Source organism: Ambystoma mexicanum, chromosome 1q (genome assembly GCF_040938575.1).
Source record: "Ambystoma mexicanum isolate Mex_15411 chromosome 1q, UKY_AmexF1_1, whole genome shotgun sequence".
NCBI lineage: Eukaryota > Metazoa > Chordata > Amphibia > Caudata > Ambystomatidae > Ambystoma > Ambystoma mexicanum.
In genome coordinates this window covers 1,306,577,302-1,306,595,384 of record NC_090922.1, presented here as the reverse complement: position 1 = coordinate 1,306,595,384, position 18,083 = coordinate 1,306,577,302, and the positions used below count along the sequence as shown (strand labels likewise).

At 45.5% G+C, this 18,083-nt stretch overlaps 1 protein-coding gene across 3 annotated transcripts in view; it reads right to left on the bottom strand.

The window, feature by feature from the left end:
• The window catches only part of GLIS1 (GLIS family zinc finger 1), a 1,244,663-nt gene extending 1,229,236 nt beyond the window's left edge, over positions 1–15,427 (bottom strand). For 2 of the 3 annotated variants that reach the window (XM_069642164.1, XM_069642165.1), the window contains exon 1: positions 15,042–15,427. In XM_069642164.1, the coding sequence (XP_069498265.1) occupies positions 15,042–15,048 (7 nt within the window). In that variant the 5' untranslated portion in view covers positions 15,049–15,427. The other variant, XM_069642166.1, reaches the window with a different exon arrangement.
• Positions 15,428–18,083: the final 2,656 nt, after the last annotated feature.

Sequence of the window (18,083 nt, the reverse complement as noted above, 5' to 3'; positions counted from 1 at the left end):
CTGCAGATCTGTGTGATGCACCCCACTTTAACAGACCATCAAATTAGTCTGTATTTTTCACTAGCAGATCATTGACTCATGTTAATACAATTAACAGTTTATTTATCATCATACGCTGTTTAAAAATGGCCTGCACACAGCTGTGAGTTACAACAAATGAAGAAAAAAACATTATACACAATTTTTTGGAGCATGTACAAGTTGCATGTTTACATTCATATAGGATTTCTATAGGTTGGTCCTGTACATACGGTGTAGTGAGGTTAGTATACAGTGGCTCGGTGTGGTGCTATCGTTTCAATACATTTTTCAGGTCCTCCTCCTTTACAGTGGCCAGATCCTGCGTGGATCAACCCCCAACACCAGGATGCGACTTACTATAGGAAAATGAAACCACGCGTGTACGCAGTGCTTCATACCAAATTCCGTCAGCTTCTATGCAGCTCCTTAACAATACGTGAGACTTACAAATTTAATGGCACTCAATTTTTCGATCTCGGAAGGATGATGAGCAGAGTCAATCCTGTCAGGATTAAAACCGGTGTACTGTAGGTAGAACAATGTTGTATGGGGAAAACGCTAAACTTGCTGAGCTATCTGGCCAGCAATATATGTTATAAAATTAGATATTTTTGTCTGGACAAACATTAGATGTTATGGTCTATAAGTACTATGCACAAGACAATGTGTTTAGTCTCAAATGTCCAGATTGAGATCACCCTTGCTGCCACAGTCCTACCCCATTTCAGTGCTCTAAATAGGTGCTGCTTCTGCCCACACGAAAAGTATCCAATATATTGATCCCTTGAAGACTAGAGACTAAGACAGGCATTGCAGGATTCAAAGCTGCAGTCCGCTGGGCGAGTAGAGGGGAGACAATGCACCAAAAATGCCAGGGAGGTCGGAGTGGCATCCCACGTCCAATGGCATTAAAGCACATGGCGTCACATGCTCCTTGGCCCCGAGGACATCACAGGAAGTGACCTTGTTGATGTAAATAATGGTAATAACAGAACATGGCGCTGCTAAAGCAGAGACAAGTAAGTAACTAAGCACATTTGAAGTCAGGTGCTGAATTGAGATGAAATGGGTGAATGGGTGAATTGATGATATGATGGGGGTACAGCCCACAGAGGCCAGGGGTACCGTCTTTATATGCCAGTACAGCCCCAGGTGGCCACTTGCTGGAATTGTATGCCAGTTATAACTCACATGCCAGGTATAGTAATTACAGGTGAAAAGCACGTGCTGCCATAATAGGTCACGCGCAGGCTTGCATGTGCAGATCTTGCCATCTTGTACAAAGGATATCCTCCACATGCCAAGTACAGTCAATCTATGTAAAGTGAAGCCCCACAGGACCAGGTACTGCCATCACACGCCTACGCCTCAGACATCCTTTGTAAAGCCAGTCAGTCGCTCGGATGCATGCGCTGCACATCATATGCAATGCGCAGCCTCCCGCCACTCATGCCATCCAATGCCAGGTCATGACTCACAATCACCATTTGGCTAGGGTTCAGCCTCATATGTCCAGTTGCGCATCACATGCCAAGCACAGCCTCTGAGTCCCCCTAGCGTGTATCTCCTTTCACTTAATGTGGGAAAAGGTGGAGCAGCCCGGGGAGGCTGCTCGGGCAGATATTGCAACTGATGCCCACAAACAAGGACACATTCCTGCGCATGCTTGATGATTCCCAAAATGGAAGCACTTCCGTATCTGCCGATAGAAATGTAATCCTATATCCACCTGAAAAACACCAGATATGACATGATTTGATATGGCATTTATAACGCGCATATACACAAGCGCTTCATGCTGGAGCCCAGGATCTAAGCCCGGAACAGGGATTCGAACCGGTTCTGCGGAGTGTTGCTTCCAAGACAAGCATGCTGCCCCCGAGCTAGCCCCCTGGCGCATTCACCCAATAGCCAACTTTCTTAAAATTCCCTTTGGCATCCAGCTGCAGTATGAAATGAAGCACATTTGGGTCCCAAGGAGAACAGTTGGCAATGTCTTTTTATCTTTGAATATCCATGGTGTTTTTAATCTGGTATCAGAGTTTAAGATTTGTTTTCCTTCAGCAGGTTTTTGATTTAAATGCCATACTATGGGCAAGAGTAAGCAGGTAAGCAGTTTCCGCCTTGGAGATTAAGAATCCTGAACAAGGGCCTACTTCACTTCTCCCATCCTAACACTCACTCAATCCTCATTCTTCTCCCCTGAACTATGGGCCGCATTAGGCGTTCTGCGGCAGGGCTAAAACAGGCGGTATTTCGGAATGCCAACTGTTTTACCCCCCTCTGCACAATCATGGGTTTTAAATCCCAACAGAGGAAAAACGCTAGGTTGTCAGTGGAGGTACTAGGTCCACTTTAAATAGGGATATTGATCCATGTATAACCCTGCGTGCAATAATACTGCATGGCCCTTAAGGCACTCCAAGATTACCCAAACAATACTTCTATTAGGTGTTCTGTCCAGAGGTAACCCCAACAAACTCACAATGAGGCCCTATGCAAAGGATGACACTTTGCAAATGTGTGTTTCTTAATAATGTTTCTCACTGATGTAGTCGTGCTTATCTATTTCATGAAGACAGACTGCTTCTAAGCACTACAATAGTCGTTTCTATTGCCCAATCATGGTACTCGATTTATTGACCTCAGAAAGATAAAGCACAGCGTTGGCTCCGACCGGAGGTTCAAACCCTTGCTGCACGTCACGGTTGCGTTCCCGACGCTAGCACATAGCGCTTGAGAGATCCACATGGACATGCCATCTTCCTCTTCGCCCCATATTCTTAGGGCTTACAATTCATAGGACTTAAATATTGACAGTCACAAGAATCTTTAAATCAAGCCCACTTTTATCAAATTCTTTCTTCGGGCTCCACAGACAGGGGCATGGGCAGTCTGTGTGGTGGCCCAGGGCCCCGCTGTCAGAGGGGGCCCCGCAGGCATCAGTGCCTGCCTCAACTATACAGAGAATATTGTTTTAAGGAGGGGCTGTCCGGCTTACATAGACGAAGCTTGTGTGGGGCCACAGTGTCGCCTCCCAACCCCTGTGGCTCTCTAGAGACCAACACCCACTCCCAGGGGCCCATCAGACCATAATGACTACGTATCACTTTCTTCAGGCAGAGCATTTAAAGTGGGGGCAATTGACAAGTGATGCCCCATTTAAGAGCGCATTGGTTTAGAATAGAGGTTTGTATTAAGAAATGCAAATAGGCAGTTTCTTTCTGAAAGCACACACAAAGCACCAGTTAGCCTCCTAAATCCATGCTCTCCTCCGGGTCAATTATAATATATCACACAAAACTTTTAAATTATCTAAATTCTTTTCAGATGTTCATGTTAAAGCACCAAAAAGCGTTTATTTTCAGTGGAATGTGATTTTCTCATCACATATTAACCCTGCATTTGTCAAACACTTAAACAAAAACAGGTAACCTTTTCACACATAACATGTTGTTATACGTCTTCAAAATACGAGGTCCATTTGTTTTGCCTGTTGCTGAATTGCATTCTGGTATTTGTAGTCTCCCAGTCCAGATTGGGAAATAATGCCACAATTGGAAACTTTTTGCTTAACATATTTCCGTCTGGATGTATATATTCGAGTGGGTAACGTGCTATGGTACGTTTACTTGTCAAGTCTTCTTCATAAAGCAGGGCATTGTTGATAGCCAGGCATGGGGTTGGGGAGGGGAAATAGAGAAGGCAAGCGAGCACAACATTTTTGCCCTGGATGTGGCAAGAGAGGTCGCAATCCTGCAGTTATTGTTATGTGATTGTGGTCACGTGCTGCTATTCAGGGCACAAGTAAAGGATGCATCTGAGTGGACAGTGTAACATTTTTCAGAGGGCGGACGCAACCCTCTTGGATGTTTTTGTGGTTGGCAAGCTTGCTCAGGAATTTGGCTACCAGGATTTCACCCAAGTTATCATGTTTCCACTGCAGATGCGTAAAATGACAATCAAAGCACACGCTCGCATTGGGGATTTTGTTTTCCATGGAATATTTCACTACATATTGCTGGATTTAAAAGGTGGAAAATGTCCTCTCTCCAGGATTTTTATCCGTTGCCGATTACCTTTTCTGAAAGGCCAATGCCCTTTGTCTAGTGCACTTTCTTCTAAGGGGAAAAGTCAACTGAACTAAATGTGTACCTTTCACTTTAAGATATGTTTGCTTACTGTGCGTGTATTCCTGGGTGCCAGCTTTTGATTTTTGCTATGGGGGCAAAAGATCCATCACTGAATGAAGCGAGGGAGCCGTACTCATTCCCATTTCAAAAACACTACACTTTACAGCACAAGTTGCTGCAGGAATAAGAAAGAAGACGTATGATTTTCAGGAAGATCTAAACGTATAACATATCAGCAATAGTCGTCTAACCCACTCAGTTGCCTTTGCAATTTTCTGATATAGAATCCCATGCTATTCTACACTGGCAAACAGTATTGGCCTGCTTAACCCCTCCAATCAAGGCTCAGTGGGTAAATTACTGAGGGTCCCTTGTATTTTGTAGTGAGCAGCACCAGATAAACATACTTATTTGCTATTCTTTTTTTTTTTAAGTCAACATAATCCTCATCTGTAGCTTCTGAAATAAAAGCATATTGCTCATTTGGACAATATTTATTTAGTATTTACTTATTTTACATTTGTAAAGCACACTAAGCCCTTAGGCTTCTAGGCACTAGTATTACCCAAATATACACAAAATACAAATAAAAACAGTTGTGAAACTTCTGCAAAAACCGCAGTTTGTTTCAGTTCGCAAAACTTAATCACCATATTTTTGCAATGCCTTCCGCAGATGGTGGTTTCAAACCCAAGTTTCAAAAACACCTTAGGCAAACAGTATTTCCACCAATTACTTCTCGGAAGAGATGTGTTCAGTCTGCAATTCAGGAACTCGGTCCCAAATCCCGGCTTCTCCACTTAACTAAAGTGTGTACTCCAGGCCAAATCCTTTTATCTCACTATGCCTTATGTGCCAAAATGCGAAGTGTTAACAAGGTATTCAGCGGTCTGCTACTTCCCAAAAAATGCCTGACTCCTGATAGTGCCACATAGGTAAATATTAATATTGATCATGCATATACTGGACGTCAGAGTGTGTTTGTCTACTACCTTACGCATGGCAAAATGTTTCCAATTTAACTTCCCATGATACCTTTGCGTACTAAAGACTCATTCTGTGATATCACTATTTATGCAAATTAGGGGGCACACACACCTTTTGCCACCCAGGGCCCCCGCAAATCCTAGGGCTGGGCCTGGCCACAAAAGTACGACTTCTTTGTCATCCTTGCCGCGGGGGTACCGCTAACACCGTAGCAGTAACTTAGGCGAATGTTGCTAAACTGGCTCTAGGCACCCAGTGGGGGTTTATAGTGTTGAAACAATCCCAAAGAAACATTACAAGAAACCCTTACCTCAGTGGCATGTCGATAATTGCCCTCGAAGGGGTTGTATGTCACCCCCCAAAAAACAGTCCAGGCATTTAAACTAGAGTGTAAAAAAACTGATTTATGGAGTGGGGCAGACAGACTTGTTTAACGAGCTGCACCCTTTTAAACACAGAGAAATCGTGAGGGCTATTTAAAGACTTGTGACCCTAGGTATGTGAATATTAGTCATACACAATTTGGATTGCATAGATTTGAAAGAGGGCTATTGTGTTGCGAGTGTGTGGGATATCACATCAAGTGTGTTATTTAATATCGTCGGGGAATTGTAATGACTCCAACGGGTGCCTGGCTGAAAGACGGCTGGAAATCGTGCAAATGTGACAACAGGCTGTGGTATAAGAACCAATTCACACACAAAAATGCGTGCATTGTGTCGTCAAACTATACACCGCTCGCAAACTTCCCATGGCGCGATATGTCGGAAATGAAATCCTGGCTGGCGAGAGTTAAAAACAAGCAGAAAGAAGCCCGTGCCCTGTGCTAACAGAAAAGACTCAGTAATGTAAGTGCCTTCAAGAGGACTGTGCCCACGGGCGCAATATACCTTGAAAGTAGTAAACGTCTGGGGTCAGTGCTTCTTTGGTCTGGCCCAATAAAAGCTGGATAAGGTTTCACAATAAAAGAAAAACAGGCAGGAATTCGAGGTTCCTGTGTTCTCCCATATGAATCAGCAATGTTTAAACTAAATATTAAGGCAGCGTCGGAAAGAGAAACCTAAGTGGCTCTTTGCGATTCCTGTTGCTTGGCACTGCTCGGAGTATGGTTATGTTGGAAACTATAACACCCCATGTCCTAAATGAGGATGAAAAACTACACAAGTGTAGAACTCCCAATGAGGGTAACATGGCTATCCTAAAATGCCCGGGTGGCAGTGTGAGAAAGAGAAATCTAAGTGGCTCTTTGCAATTCCTGATGCTTGGCACTGCTCGGATGGTTATGTTGGAAACTATAACACCACATGTCCTAAATGAGGATGAAAAACTACACAAGTGTAGAACTCTCAATGAGCGTTACATGGCTATCCTAAAATGTCCGGGTGGCGGTGTGAGAAAGAGAAATCTAAGTGGCTCTTTGCAATTCCTGATGCTTGGCACTGCTCAGAGGATGGTTATACCTGAAACTATAACACCCGATGACCTAAATGATGACGGGGACTGTACTTGTGCAGTCCTTCCAAGAAGTTAAATGTGTATTTAAAATGACCATGTGTTTGTTGCACACACTATCTTTAACATGTGTGTGTCCTTTCATGGTGACAAAAGTAAATTATATTACTATTTTAATCAAATACTCAAGTAAAAGGTATTTTTCAAGGCCTTTCTAAAAAGAACGTGGCATTTCCCTACAAGATAATAGGGTAGTCTTTGGGTTCGTATTCAAAGTGTGTCTTTGTGTCATGGTCTGATACAAGCCCCTCAATTGCCTCGAGGGGTCCAAAATAGGTTCTATACCATTGTGGAGATGTTCGTTGTATTTCAACCTCTGCAATGATGTCACGGCTGTGGCGGGCTCACATTTGAATTATCCGTCCAGTTGCTTTCAGCAGTGATTTTAGGTTTATCCACATTTCGATGCCGAGATGCCCTCATTACAGACTTAGGAAGCGGAGAGGTAACTGGTATTGATACGCACCGCACAGAAACATTATCATTCTAAGTAGTCCAAAAACTGAAGTACTTTGTTTTTTCCTGTTTCGAAAAGGTGAAAGGCATGGTCATTGCAAGTAATTTGCCAGTGCTTTGCTTAATGTGGAAAGTAAAACGCTTGCAAGCCATCTGAGAGCAGTGCTTAGAGAAAGTAATTCAGCCATGGCTCACTTCTGATTGAGCTAGGCCTCACGATAGCAGACCGGTGCTTCTGGCTTAGCGTCACCGGGCAGGGTGGATGCCAGGAGGCAAGAAGTTCCACCACAGTGGTCAATTCCCAGGTGAGGCAGGACTCCGGCTCTCAACTAAAGCGGACGTACTTGGCTCACGTCATATGGTGAGATCTGGCCCAAACACCTGAAAACCTAGTAACATTGTCAAACCCAGGGCTTTAAATAGGCCCGGCCTACCCGGCCCTCAGTACCTGCACTTCTTACTTTTTAGCATTGAAGTACCTGCACTTCTCAACACTAGAAAGAGTACTGGTACTCCATTTCTTTAGCAAGGTGAAAATGAAAGCTTTTCTGCAGCCTTTGCAGGGGAACACAGCACCCGCTGCCCCCTCCACTCTCCACCACCTGCAGTGCCCATAATGTCTCCTTCAGGGCCCACCCTGCAGTACAAAAGGTGAGACAAACGTGCAGCTACTGTGCTCTCAGCTCAGCAGGTGTCGATCACTTTCGCTAAGTGGGCTCCACCTGTCACCGTTGGTGTCCTTTGATGGAGAAACTGAGCAGGGATTTATTTAGAAAGAATGGAAAATTACTTTAAAAGATATTTCTTTGTTATTAGCAGTGCCTATTCTAATATGTAAATATTTAAATAATTGGAGTTGTGATGGAACGTTTTTCGACCGAAAACTCGCACACAGCTCCAGTCAACTACCGAATTCCTGATTATGCAATGAAAGCGAGCAATAAAAAAAACTGCCCTTCTGAAGCTTTGTTTACAGCTGTGATATCCGCTAGCTTGACACACAAAAAAGAAAGTCTAATTATATTCAAGCTTTCTTAGCACAATGCATAACAACAAACTGGAAGTGTGTGTGAAAGGATCTCAGAAACACTGCTTTACCAAACTGTGTGCTCCTTGGCACATGATTTAATCTCTCTGGGCATTGCTTGCAAACAACAGGTTGCGCCTGAAAGAGACCTGTGCCCTAGACACAGAAAGCGCCGGAATGTCCGGCTTCGTAGCTTGGTGAGTACCTACACTTCTTTTTTTCCCATTTAAAGCGCTGGTCAAACCGATAGCCCTGGCCATCGGGAACACCAGGCCGTGCCAAAGAGGTGACACCCAGTGACGGCTCTTGGGAGAAGTAGGGTCTAACTAATGATGGAACCTTACTCTGCTCCTAAGATGTCAGCCCTCACCAGTGTGTCCCCTCAGGGGGCAGCAATCGCTAGGACTTAGTCGCTCTGTGCACGGGGACACTCCACTTGATCCCTTTGCATTAAATGAACACCCGAGGCGTGGGTGTAGCCAATCAGATTGCTCAGAACACAGGCTGTCTAACAGTGCACACCCACCATTCAGGTTATGGATTGCTCGAGACTCCGTTGTAATTTAAAAAGTAAAAGTGATTGTTCACCTGCAGCTCAGAGAAAGCCACGCTGCTCTACTAAAGTCCCTCTTCCATGTTGATGACCTCAACAGAGAAAACTTCCTTCACCAGTTCTACGCGGCTTCCTTGGCTCTGGTGATCATTTTCTTTTTTCCCCAATTCCAAGACTGTCCAGCACCCACATGTGCACATCACAGGTGCTAATGGCAGTATAACTTGTGGCAGCTGGCTTTCCCTGCTGGTAAGAACACCACCGCCGGCGTCAACAGACTGCTTGCCTGAGCCCTTAATTTGTATGGAGGCCGTTACCAGTAGGGTCAGGCCGCCACTGCAGGTTATATCGTCTCAGACTAGCCTCCAGGACCCGCAGCCTGAGGTACACAGGTCTCCTCATAGGGATCTATATAAGTACACAGGAGCCTCTATGTCCTAATGGCAACATCTGCCCCCGGGGCACCAGAACATGAGATGGTTGAAACGGTGGGTGCTTTTTTTTTACAGGTAAAGGGCACAGAGCATGGAACGGGTTCTCCACCCAAATCAGCAGCAAATCAAATCACATCCCCTGAGAAAAACTAAAAAAGGACTCCTGACTGCTGCGCACAATCAGGAAGTGCCCACAGGGAACTCTGGAGTTTTCCCGCTCGGCCTCCGTATCATGGTCCTCGTTTGTGGGGTTACCTGTTTTATTTCCAAAGTTTCTGAGGGGAAAGCGGTTGGGCTTGCACACACTGAGGCGAACGGGCCGCCCCTATAGGTAATGTCCAGCCACCCAAGTTAAGGGTGGCGATCCCTTTACCGAAAAATGTGGCACGCCACAGAGGGGCATATCGCCATTAGCACCCGTGTAGTTCCATACACGGGTGCGAGCGGTGTCTTTTTAGAAAAATAACAAACGCAGTGGTCAAAGTGGGCGGGAGCGGTGCTCCTCTGCTTTATAAAATTAAGTTTGACTGTTACGATACTTTTATATTAAAAAAGAAACCGTTCCGGAATGGTTTCTTTTTAAAATAAAAGTGTAGGAAGAAGTTGGAACTTGCACTCCAGTGCAATGCACTGAACTTTCGCGTAAACAGCAGGCGCATTTCATTGAGGGTTTGTATTGTGCGTGGGAGGGGGCGTGGTGATGGGGTTTGTGTGGAGTGGGGCAGTCAAGCAGGAAACATAGTTCCACTACTTCTTTTCGTACACTTTGACCACTGGATAAACGTACCTTTCTGGCCCGGCCTGCCGCCGCACTCTGCTGCTGTCAGGGAAGTCTGTTTTCCATGTCGATGATCATCAAACGGACGTCCCTGACAGCAGCACTGTGCGAAGCCGGCCGCAAAACAAAGTTATGTTTCTTTCTTTTAAAGATACCATTAGCAGCTGTCTAGGAAACTACACGTGTGCTGAGGGGTGAGGGGTCGGGCGGGAAAGGGAAGCGAAGCACCCTAAACCAATGAACATGCTCAGAGGGCAGGCTTTCCTTGGTTAATACAGCCCGCGTTACGAGCATTTTCATTGGTTTAAGGCACCGCCCAGGGCGCTAGTGTGTAATATGGGACCACTTTTAAGAGGCATTTCCAGGGCCTCTTTTGGTGCCCTGTTCTCACTATGAGGGGAGCGAGTTTCTGAAACTTCTGCATATAGTCACACCGCGCACTCCCAGGTCAACTCTTGCTATAGAAAGGGAGGGCCTGGAGTCCTGCGCCAGGAAAATCATTAATTGCAGCTCTCTGAGAACTAACATACTAATCAGTGACATCAAGAACCAAGTGGCAAGAGCGAGTCATTGAGAACTTTGCGTCCCTGGCATGTGGCAGGGTGGCACGCACGCCACGCGGGGATATGCATAGCTGCAACATTGCTCATGCCAGCCCCTCACACTCTGCAATGCTAGTCCTACAAATATTGGGAAAGACAGCAGCCCTGGTTCCTAGAGTGAAGAACTGAGCCCTATCCCTTGCATTAACTCTTCATAGTTCTCTGCGCAGAGGTCACCGGTCGCGCCACAGCGGCTTCTCCGTAATGCGCTCAACACAAATGCGAGCCCTCACTCAAAAAGCACCAGTTAGCCGTGTATAGAGTGATTCAAGACCAGGAGCCTAGGCTCAAGGGCAGTGGAGACTGCCAGGTACAGGCATCACTCACAAACTCAACGAGATGGGTCAATAGTACATAAGCATCCTTAACAGGGGCTACGACCAAAGGGCAAATCTCATACAGTCAAAGTAGTACTGATGTTAAGGGTGTTGGCACATGGGCCGCGATCAAAAGGAATATGCTAGTCTCTGGCAGCCATGGGTAGCGCAGGCCACACCCCAGCCAGGTGTCAACTACACTTTTTCCATTGGTCTCATGTATTCATACTGTTCTTTTCAACCATCCTTAAACACGCTTTCATGTACGCACATTCAATGTCCTGAAGAAGGGCGAAATAAACTAAACGTGTCGGCTCCATCAAAGCGCAGCAGATGTTGAAAAAAAAGAAAAAAAAATCAGATCTGGGGCCCAATGCTGTCATATCTAGGAAGGAAGACGAAGTAGGGGTAGGCTTCCTGATTGAGAGGTTTCACGAGCTTCTCATTGATTTAGACTTAGATTTTTCAGGCACCGTTCTGATGGTATCACCATACACGACATCTATTACTTTTTCATCGTACATATACTTTTAAATACTGATTGGGGTTTCTTTTTCTTCCTTATCCTGGGTGGCGAATTTGTGGCATATTTGGGCACATTGGTATGTACTTCATTTTCATTTCTTATTGGTCCTATTTTGTTGTAATATTACAATGTGTGTAGGTCTATATAGCCCTGAAGATGGAGTGCCACACACCGACATGCATTGGCTTTTCTGTACACAATAGACCACTGTGTTTAATGACTGCCTAAAACAAAACAAATACAACAGGGATGTGAATAAGCCTTTCCTGTATTTTACAGAGGAATTTCTGCTTCTTATTTGGAAATAACTTCAAGCACATTGGAATTCATAAACAGCAACGAAGGAGATACATGCTAACAATATGATGGAAATGGAATAATGTACAAATAAAAATACACACTATTGCAGACATGTTTGCTCCCAATGAGCTGAGAGCGCCGGAAATAATCAGGTGATTCAATCAAATGTTTTCCTGTCTGTAATATCTATGAAGGAATTCATTCTGCCACAAGCAGCGTGTTGACATTTGATGCCCAATCTTAAAATACTCTACAATGGAAAAGGAGTGCGACAGGATAGGCGCTTGGAGTACCAATTTCGGTTGGGTGATATTGTATGTAAATATGTGCTCTGTAAAGCGCTTTGGATTAAGGCGCTATATAAATAACACATCAGTATCATTAACTGGATGCTTCCCATATTAGTTTTGCCCATATCGTGCAAGCATGTGCTGTATCCTTACTGTAGCCAACAGGCAGGGCATTATTATGGCTTATATTTCGCAGTATTGCTTCGATTAATAGGGCAGCGCCCATGCTAGAAGGCCAGGCCTCTCTTCGCCAATCACGCACCGAGGGTTTGGAATCTACAGGTCCACCCCTCCGGCAGACTTCGCCCCTGTCTCCGTGTATAGCCATTATTCTATCCGATCGAGTTCATATTGCCTTATTCTATTACTATGTCCCTTGCTGCACAGCCTTGTTGCACAGCCCTGCTCCCGCGTCGCATCCCACCCAGGTGCGCCCAGCAGGTACACATTAAATAGAGTCCCGGCTGGAGACACACCCCCGTTTGCGTACGAGTGTAAAGAGCCATGCGGCATGCCGTGGACGCCACGCTTCCTTGTACTGCTGTAGCCAGAAGCTGGGGGGTGGGGGTCGACACGAGAGAAGAGGCCACATTAAGCGAAGCTGGTCGGGTTTACAGAGAGGCGCATGGCAAAGGTGCAGATTCTGACATTATCCTCAGCTCGGGGGGCGTTGAAACGGGGGGGGTATGGGGTGAATGGCCTGACTCACCTGGGCAGAATATCACACGGACACTGACCCTGTGTGCGCCACTGGCAGCTAGATAGAAGGAAGGGGAGAAACAGGACCCTTTAAAAAACTAAAACTCTCCTGTGTGTGAGAGAGAAAATGAGAGAGTGAGACAGTGAGTGTGAGAGAGTGAGATAGTGAGTGGGAGACTGAGAGCGGGATTGAACGTGAGAGGGAGTGAACGTGAGAGAGAGAGACAGCGAGTGTGGGAGTGAGATAGTGAGAGGGAGACAGTGAGCGAGGGAGTGAACGTGAGAGAGGAGTGAACGTGAGAGGGAGAGACAGCGGGAGGGATAGAGGGAGTGAACGTGAGAGAGTCGGTGTCAGCGAGTGTGAGATAGTGAGAGGGAGACAGTGAACAAGGGAGGGAGTGAACGTGAGCGAGTTAGAGAGTGTGTGTGTGTGTGAGAGAGAGAGCGAGCGCTCGATGGGCGCTCAGAGCTGAAGAAAAGATGGAAAGTGTAGTGCACGGAGCGCAAGATTACCGGCTGCGACTCTTCTACAGAACTCATGTGTACGGCAGGACGGCGATGGCATGGTGCACACGAAGCAAGCCTTCTAGGCGCTACCCCTGAATGCACATTAGAATCGCCGTGCACATTATACACGACGTCTCGCTCGTTAGACGTTGCCCAGTCATCATACGCGCCCGGGGGAGGGGGGACGGGCCTGTGCCCGTGCGGTGTAACAGGAAACTTATTACGCAGACGATTGGGGACACGGGTAAATAAATACATGCGCTCACAGTAAACGCAGAATGTTAAACAAAATGTCATTTGTTCTCGAAGGACGACCCCCATTCTATATACAATGTTACCAGCGTCGGTTGTGCGACGCGACAAACGCGTACAAAAAGGACAAATAAATATTTTTTTTACTGACTAGCTGGGCAGACGCAAAAAAGACCAAATATGATAAATATATATTTGTTTAATTATAGACGCAAAATACATTGGACTTAATATTGTACGTGCGCTTCTGGATACGAAACACTAAGTGATATTGCGCGGATTATAAAGCAATGCACAAAATGACAGAAACAGTGTCCACCGTGCGGATATGGAGAGCGTGTCATCGCGCTGAACACACCCGATGCACAGTGTGGCCAGGGTTACATGTACAGGGCAGGTTATGTCATGTGAGGACGAGGACCATGCAAGGTTCACATGCGATAGCAACATGTCAAGTGTACAGGAACACGCGGTGTGCCGATGAGCGCAATACTTACAGATGATAACATTAGCAGTGTACACAATAACAGGAACACAAATAATCGGGCTACACAAGGGCCAATGTGCATCACAACCTATAGGCCACCCACAGGTCATCACTGTGGCGCAGGGTGCAGGTGGCATGGCACACAGGGTGCACAGGTGAGATACAAGCGTCAGTGTACATAAGAGGCAGGGGTGTAAGCACGATGGGCGATATGCGTGCAGCGGTGCAGGTATAGAGGATGCCAAAATGTCGGTGTGCATATGTCTACATGCGGCCTAAAACATGTCAGTGTACAGAAGGACGCTGGGCGAACCAATGATGGCCAAGCATTCGCGCGCACAACAGCTGGGTGTCATTATAAACAGTAGTCAACAAAAGATCACCAATTGTACAGATAGTATTAACATGTATTGTATTCGGTTATTTCTATAGCGCTCTTTCCCCATGTGTATGGCCTCAATGCGCTTTGTGGTGGGAACGCCCTTGGTGACCGTAGTCAGTGCGCTAGAAGATCTAAGGGTTTTAGATTCGGAGATGCATGTGTGCATTTACGCTGGTCGAGGACTTAGACGGCTGACTAGGATGGACTTTTTCAGCGTACAAGAGGAAAAGAACGCAATGCACACAAATTAGCAAAATGTCGTGCACACAAGGACAAGATAAGAGGGTGTCGGTATGGTAGAAACATGGCAGTTCACCAGAGACCATAAACAGAGCGCGCGCGCATAATACGGTACACAGCAGGCACACATGCACAGCACACGACGGCACAGGTCGCGAAGATGGCAAACTACTATGCGTGCGTACAAGAATGGAAGGCGGCGTGCAGGTGACACACACGTGCCCGCGTACACAGACACCCGCGCAGGGATTACGTCAGATGTCATCCATAACTCAAAAGTCAATATCACAGGAGGACAGGAAACGTGAATGCGTTTGTAAAAGTGCCACTGTGGTGCTGAACCAAAAACGAAAATGGCATGTAATACTATTAAACATACTTTTAAAAAGTACTCACATGGTCTAAAGGACAAACACCGCGGTTTCCAGCTGTCAGAGTGCACACGTGCCGATAGTGCTCATTGCTGCTGGGTTATCACGCATGGACAAAGCCAGGCGTGGGCAGGTTTCTTTTGAAAGTTGCGGGTCCTGGTACTCACCCTTCATGCTGCAAAGTCCTGCGTGGTGTAGTCGCCCTTGGCACCTGGTGGGCACCGTCCCAGCTGCGCCCTCTGCTGAAGCTTCCCGTGCAGGCTGTGGGAGGAATGCGGGCTCGCCTCTCCTCCAGTTCGCCCCCTGCTCCCGAGCGCCTTCCCAGCTGCTAGTCCCGCGGGTGCCTGCCGGCGCTGCTTAGCTCCTGGGAGCGCGGCGTAGCTTCTGGGAGCTCGGCTGCGGCACGGGCTCCTAGCGAGCACCGGCTAGCAGGAGTCGTAGCTCTGCGCGTCGTGCATCTCGCGCTCCACGGCCCCTTCCAGTTCCCAGGCACACACAACAGCAAAGGAGAGGGGGATCCCGAGGAAAGTAAGTCAGAGCGATAAATCCAGCCCTCCGCTCCCCCTCCTCCCTTGCTCTGCACTACAGTATTTTTCCCAAAACGGCGTCCCCTCTCACAAATGTGTCATATGCAGGCCCCGTGCATGCCCCATTACAGTTGGGAGATGCCAGGCAGTCCTTGTCTTAATAGCTAGCTTTGCATTCTGGGACTTGTAGTTTCCTGGATCTCCACTGCACAATTCCTGGATGTCCCCATTAAAAACGCAGGACTATTAAAGTCCCAGAATGCAAAGCTAAAAGCAGGACTAGACTAACATCTAGCAGTTAGTGCATGTTAGTATGTATAAGGCCGTGGTGTGCCTTATTCCTACAGTGCACTGGGTCGGTTTTCGCAACGTGTATCTGCAGACTACAAGTGATAGCACATTTCTAAGCCTTTTGCTGCCTAAATCTTTGCTCGTCGCCCCGCCCCCTGATCTTTGCACAGCTGTATGGCCTGTAACGGCCTCTGTCCCATGCACCCCTAGTCTCTTCCCTTTGGTAAGCCTCAACTTTGCCAATGTTAACCCAGGCCTCACCTTTGTCCGACACCATCTAAAACCTCAAATTGAGTCTCTTTCCCTCCCCTTTAAACCTATAATGTTCCTCCTCTTTGTACATCTTCAAGCTGTATATGACCTCTCCGCCATTCTGCTTTAAAGCAGATCCTTACCCACTGTCCTGCCCCTTAAGCCATACTTGTGCCTTTCCCCTTTCATCTTTAAACACAAACTAAGCCCCATTCACCTTCAAGCCTAAACTTAATCCTCTAGTTCGGGGACCTGCAACTTTTTGCACTCTGCATGTTTGGGACTAAAGTTTCCATCAGCCATACCAAGCATAGTCATTGTTGAGGGGATCACGGGAATCGTAGTCCAAAACATTGCAATCTTATACCGACCGAATTTTAGCCATGTGTTGCCATGCAAACCTGAACTTCAAGCTCTACTTTATTCCTTTGAATCTAAACTTGTAGTGTATTTTGTATAATTTTGGCTAGTGGTTCACAGTGACACGTGAAGGTCACGTCCCAATTAATGCAAGCTGACCCTACAGTTCAAGGCAGGGAATGGACAATGAGGTATTCAAAAATCAAAATGTGCTTAAACAAATGGAATAAACTTAAACAAAGTCTGTCTGCAGCACTACTCTGGAACCCCCTAGAGTAGGGTATATATAAAATTATACAAAACTACATTTGACCTGATTATCTGAATTTCGCTTTTATACATACACAAAGCCATCCACTTTCAATCACTACAAACTCCATATAAATCAGCTACATTCTAATACACACCAGACATACTAACATTTCACTTAACATGGGGTTTCTTTATGAACATTACTAACATTTCAACAGAGCATTTCACATAATACAAGTAGGGTTAAAGGATTTCATTTTCTTGGGCATTAAGAAAAGTATGGTGCTGGAGAAATGGACATCACTTACATTCAAATCTATCTCTGCACCAACTCCCTTGTGCAGATGGAAGGTAGTGAATGTTGTCGAGGTCAATTGACATGTAGGTACAGACTGGCTAACATAGGGCTGGGTATGTGTTAAGCCATTTGCATGCAAACGTCAACTTATTTGCATTGGCTCATGTAAGTGTGCATTCACAAATATTATCCTCTAGAATCTATATATTATGTCCTGAACCCACATGTACACGGTTTCCTGCATGTGTGTGTGTGCAGTACTGTATAGATATATGTGACTTTCATTAAACCAGGATTTGTTCTTTCATTTAACAGTATGTGTTTGTATATGGCTTTCTTTGTACATGATGGATTCCTTTCTATCCAGAAACCTGCACAGTTGTTAAAGGACCCGGAGTGCAAGGCTTTCAGTGTCTTTATATTTCTGGGCTAAAGATGTACTATTCTCCAGTAACAGCTATTTATTTGGCATTCTCTCCCATCCCCCAATACCCTCAACTATGCCTAGGCTTCGAAAGACAGGAGGATGCAGAGGATTTGCACTTTGCACAGTTATTAATTAGTCAAATTAATTCCTGCAATGTGCATTTCATCATGCAAACATCTAGACTATGCTGTGGTTCTCCTCAGAGGCATTAACTGCATGATGTCACTCCAGGCAATAGTATCTTGCATTTATACTATGACCTGATATAGCTCTGCACTGATTCAAACCACGACTTACATTTGCAAATACTTAACGTTACGCAGGCAATCCCACTCTAAAGCACAGTCAACAAGTATTCAGTTTTTAATTTAGTTTTTCAATGCAAAGTCAATTAGTTCTTTAAAGGACAATCTCTCACTTTGCATTCCATATGTATGGGGGAACACATGGCATGCATTTGTCAATATGGACTCCACGATTGATGCAATTTGTTATACATTCCTCCTGAATCATGGACATTTGTTAGGCAATAATGGTATTGGTTGGATGTAAATGTATCTTGTTAGGTTCACTGATGTTACTTTATTTATAGATGGTAGCTATTAGGTTTTATTATTTTTTCTCTTTGTATTTCTGTATTGAGAAATTGAGTGATAAGTATGTTGTATCTTTCTCTATGTTATCTGATATGTTTTACTATGTAAAGTTGTATTTAAGTATACACATTTATATTTTTATGTGTAAAGTTTATTTATAAACTATATCACATTAAAACTTAAACAAAATGTGTCAACATCTGTAT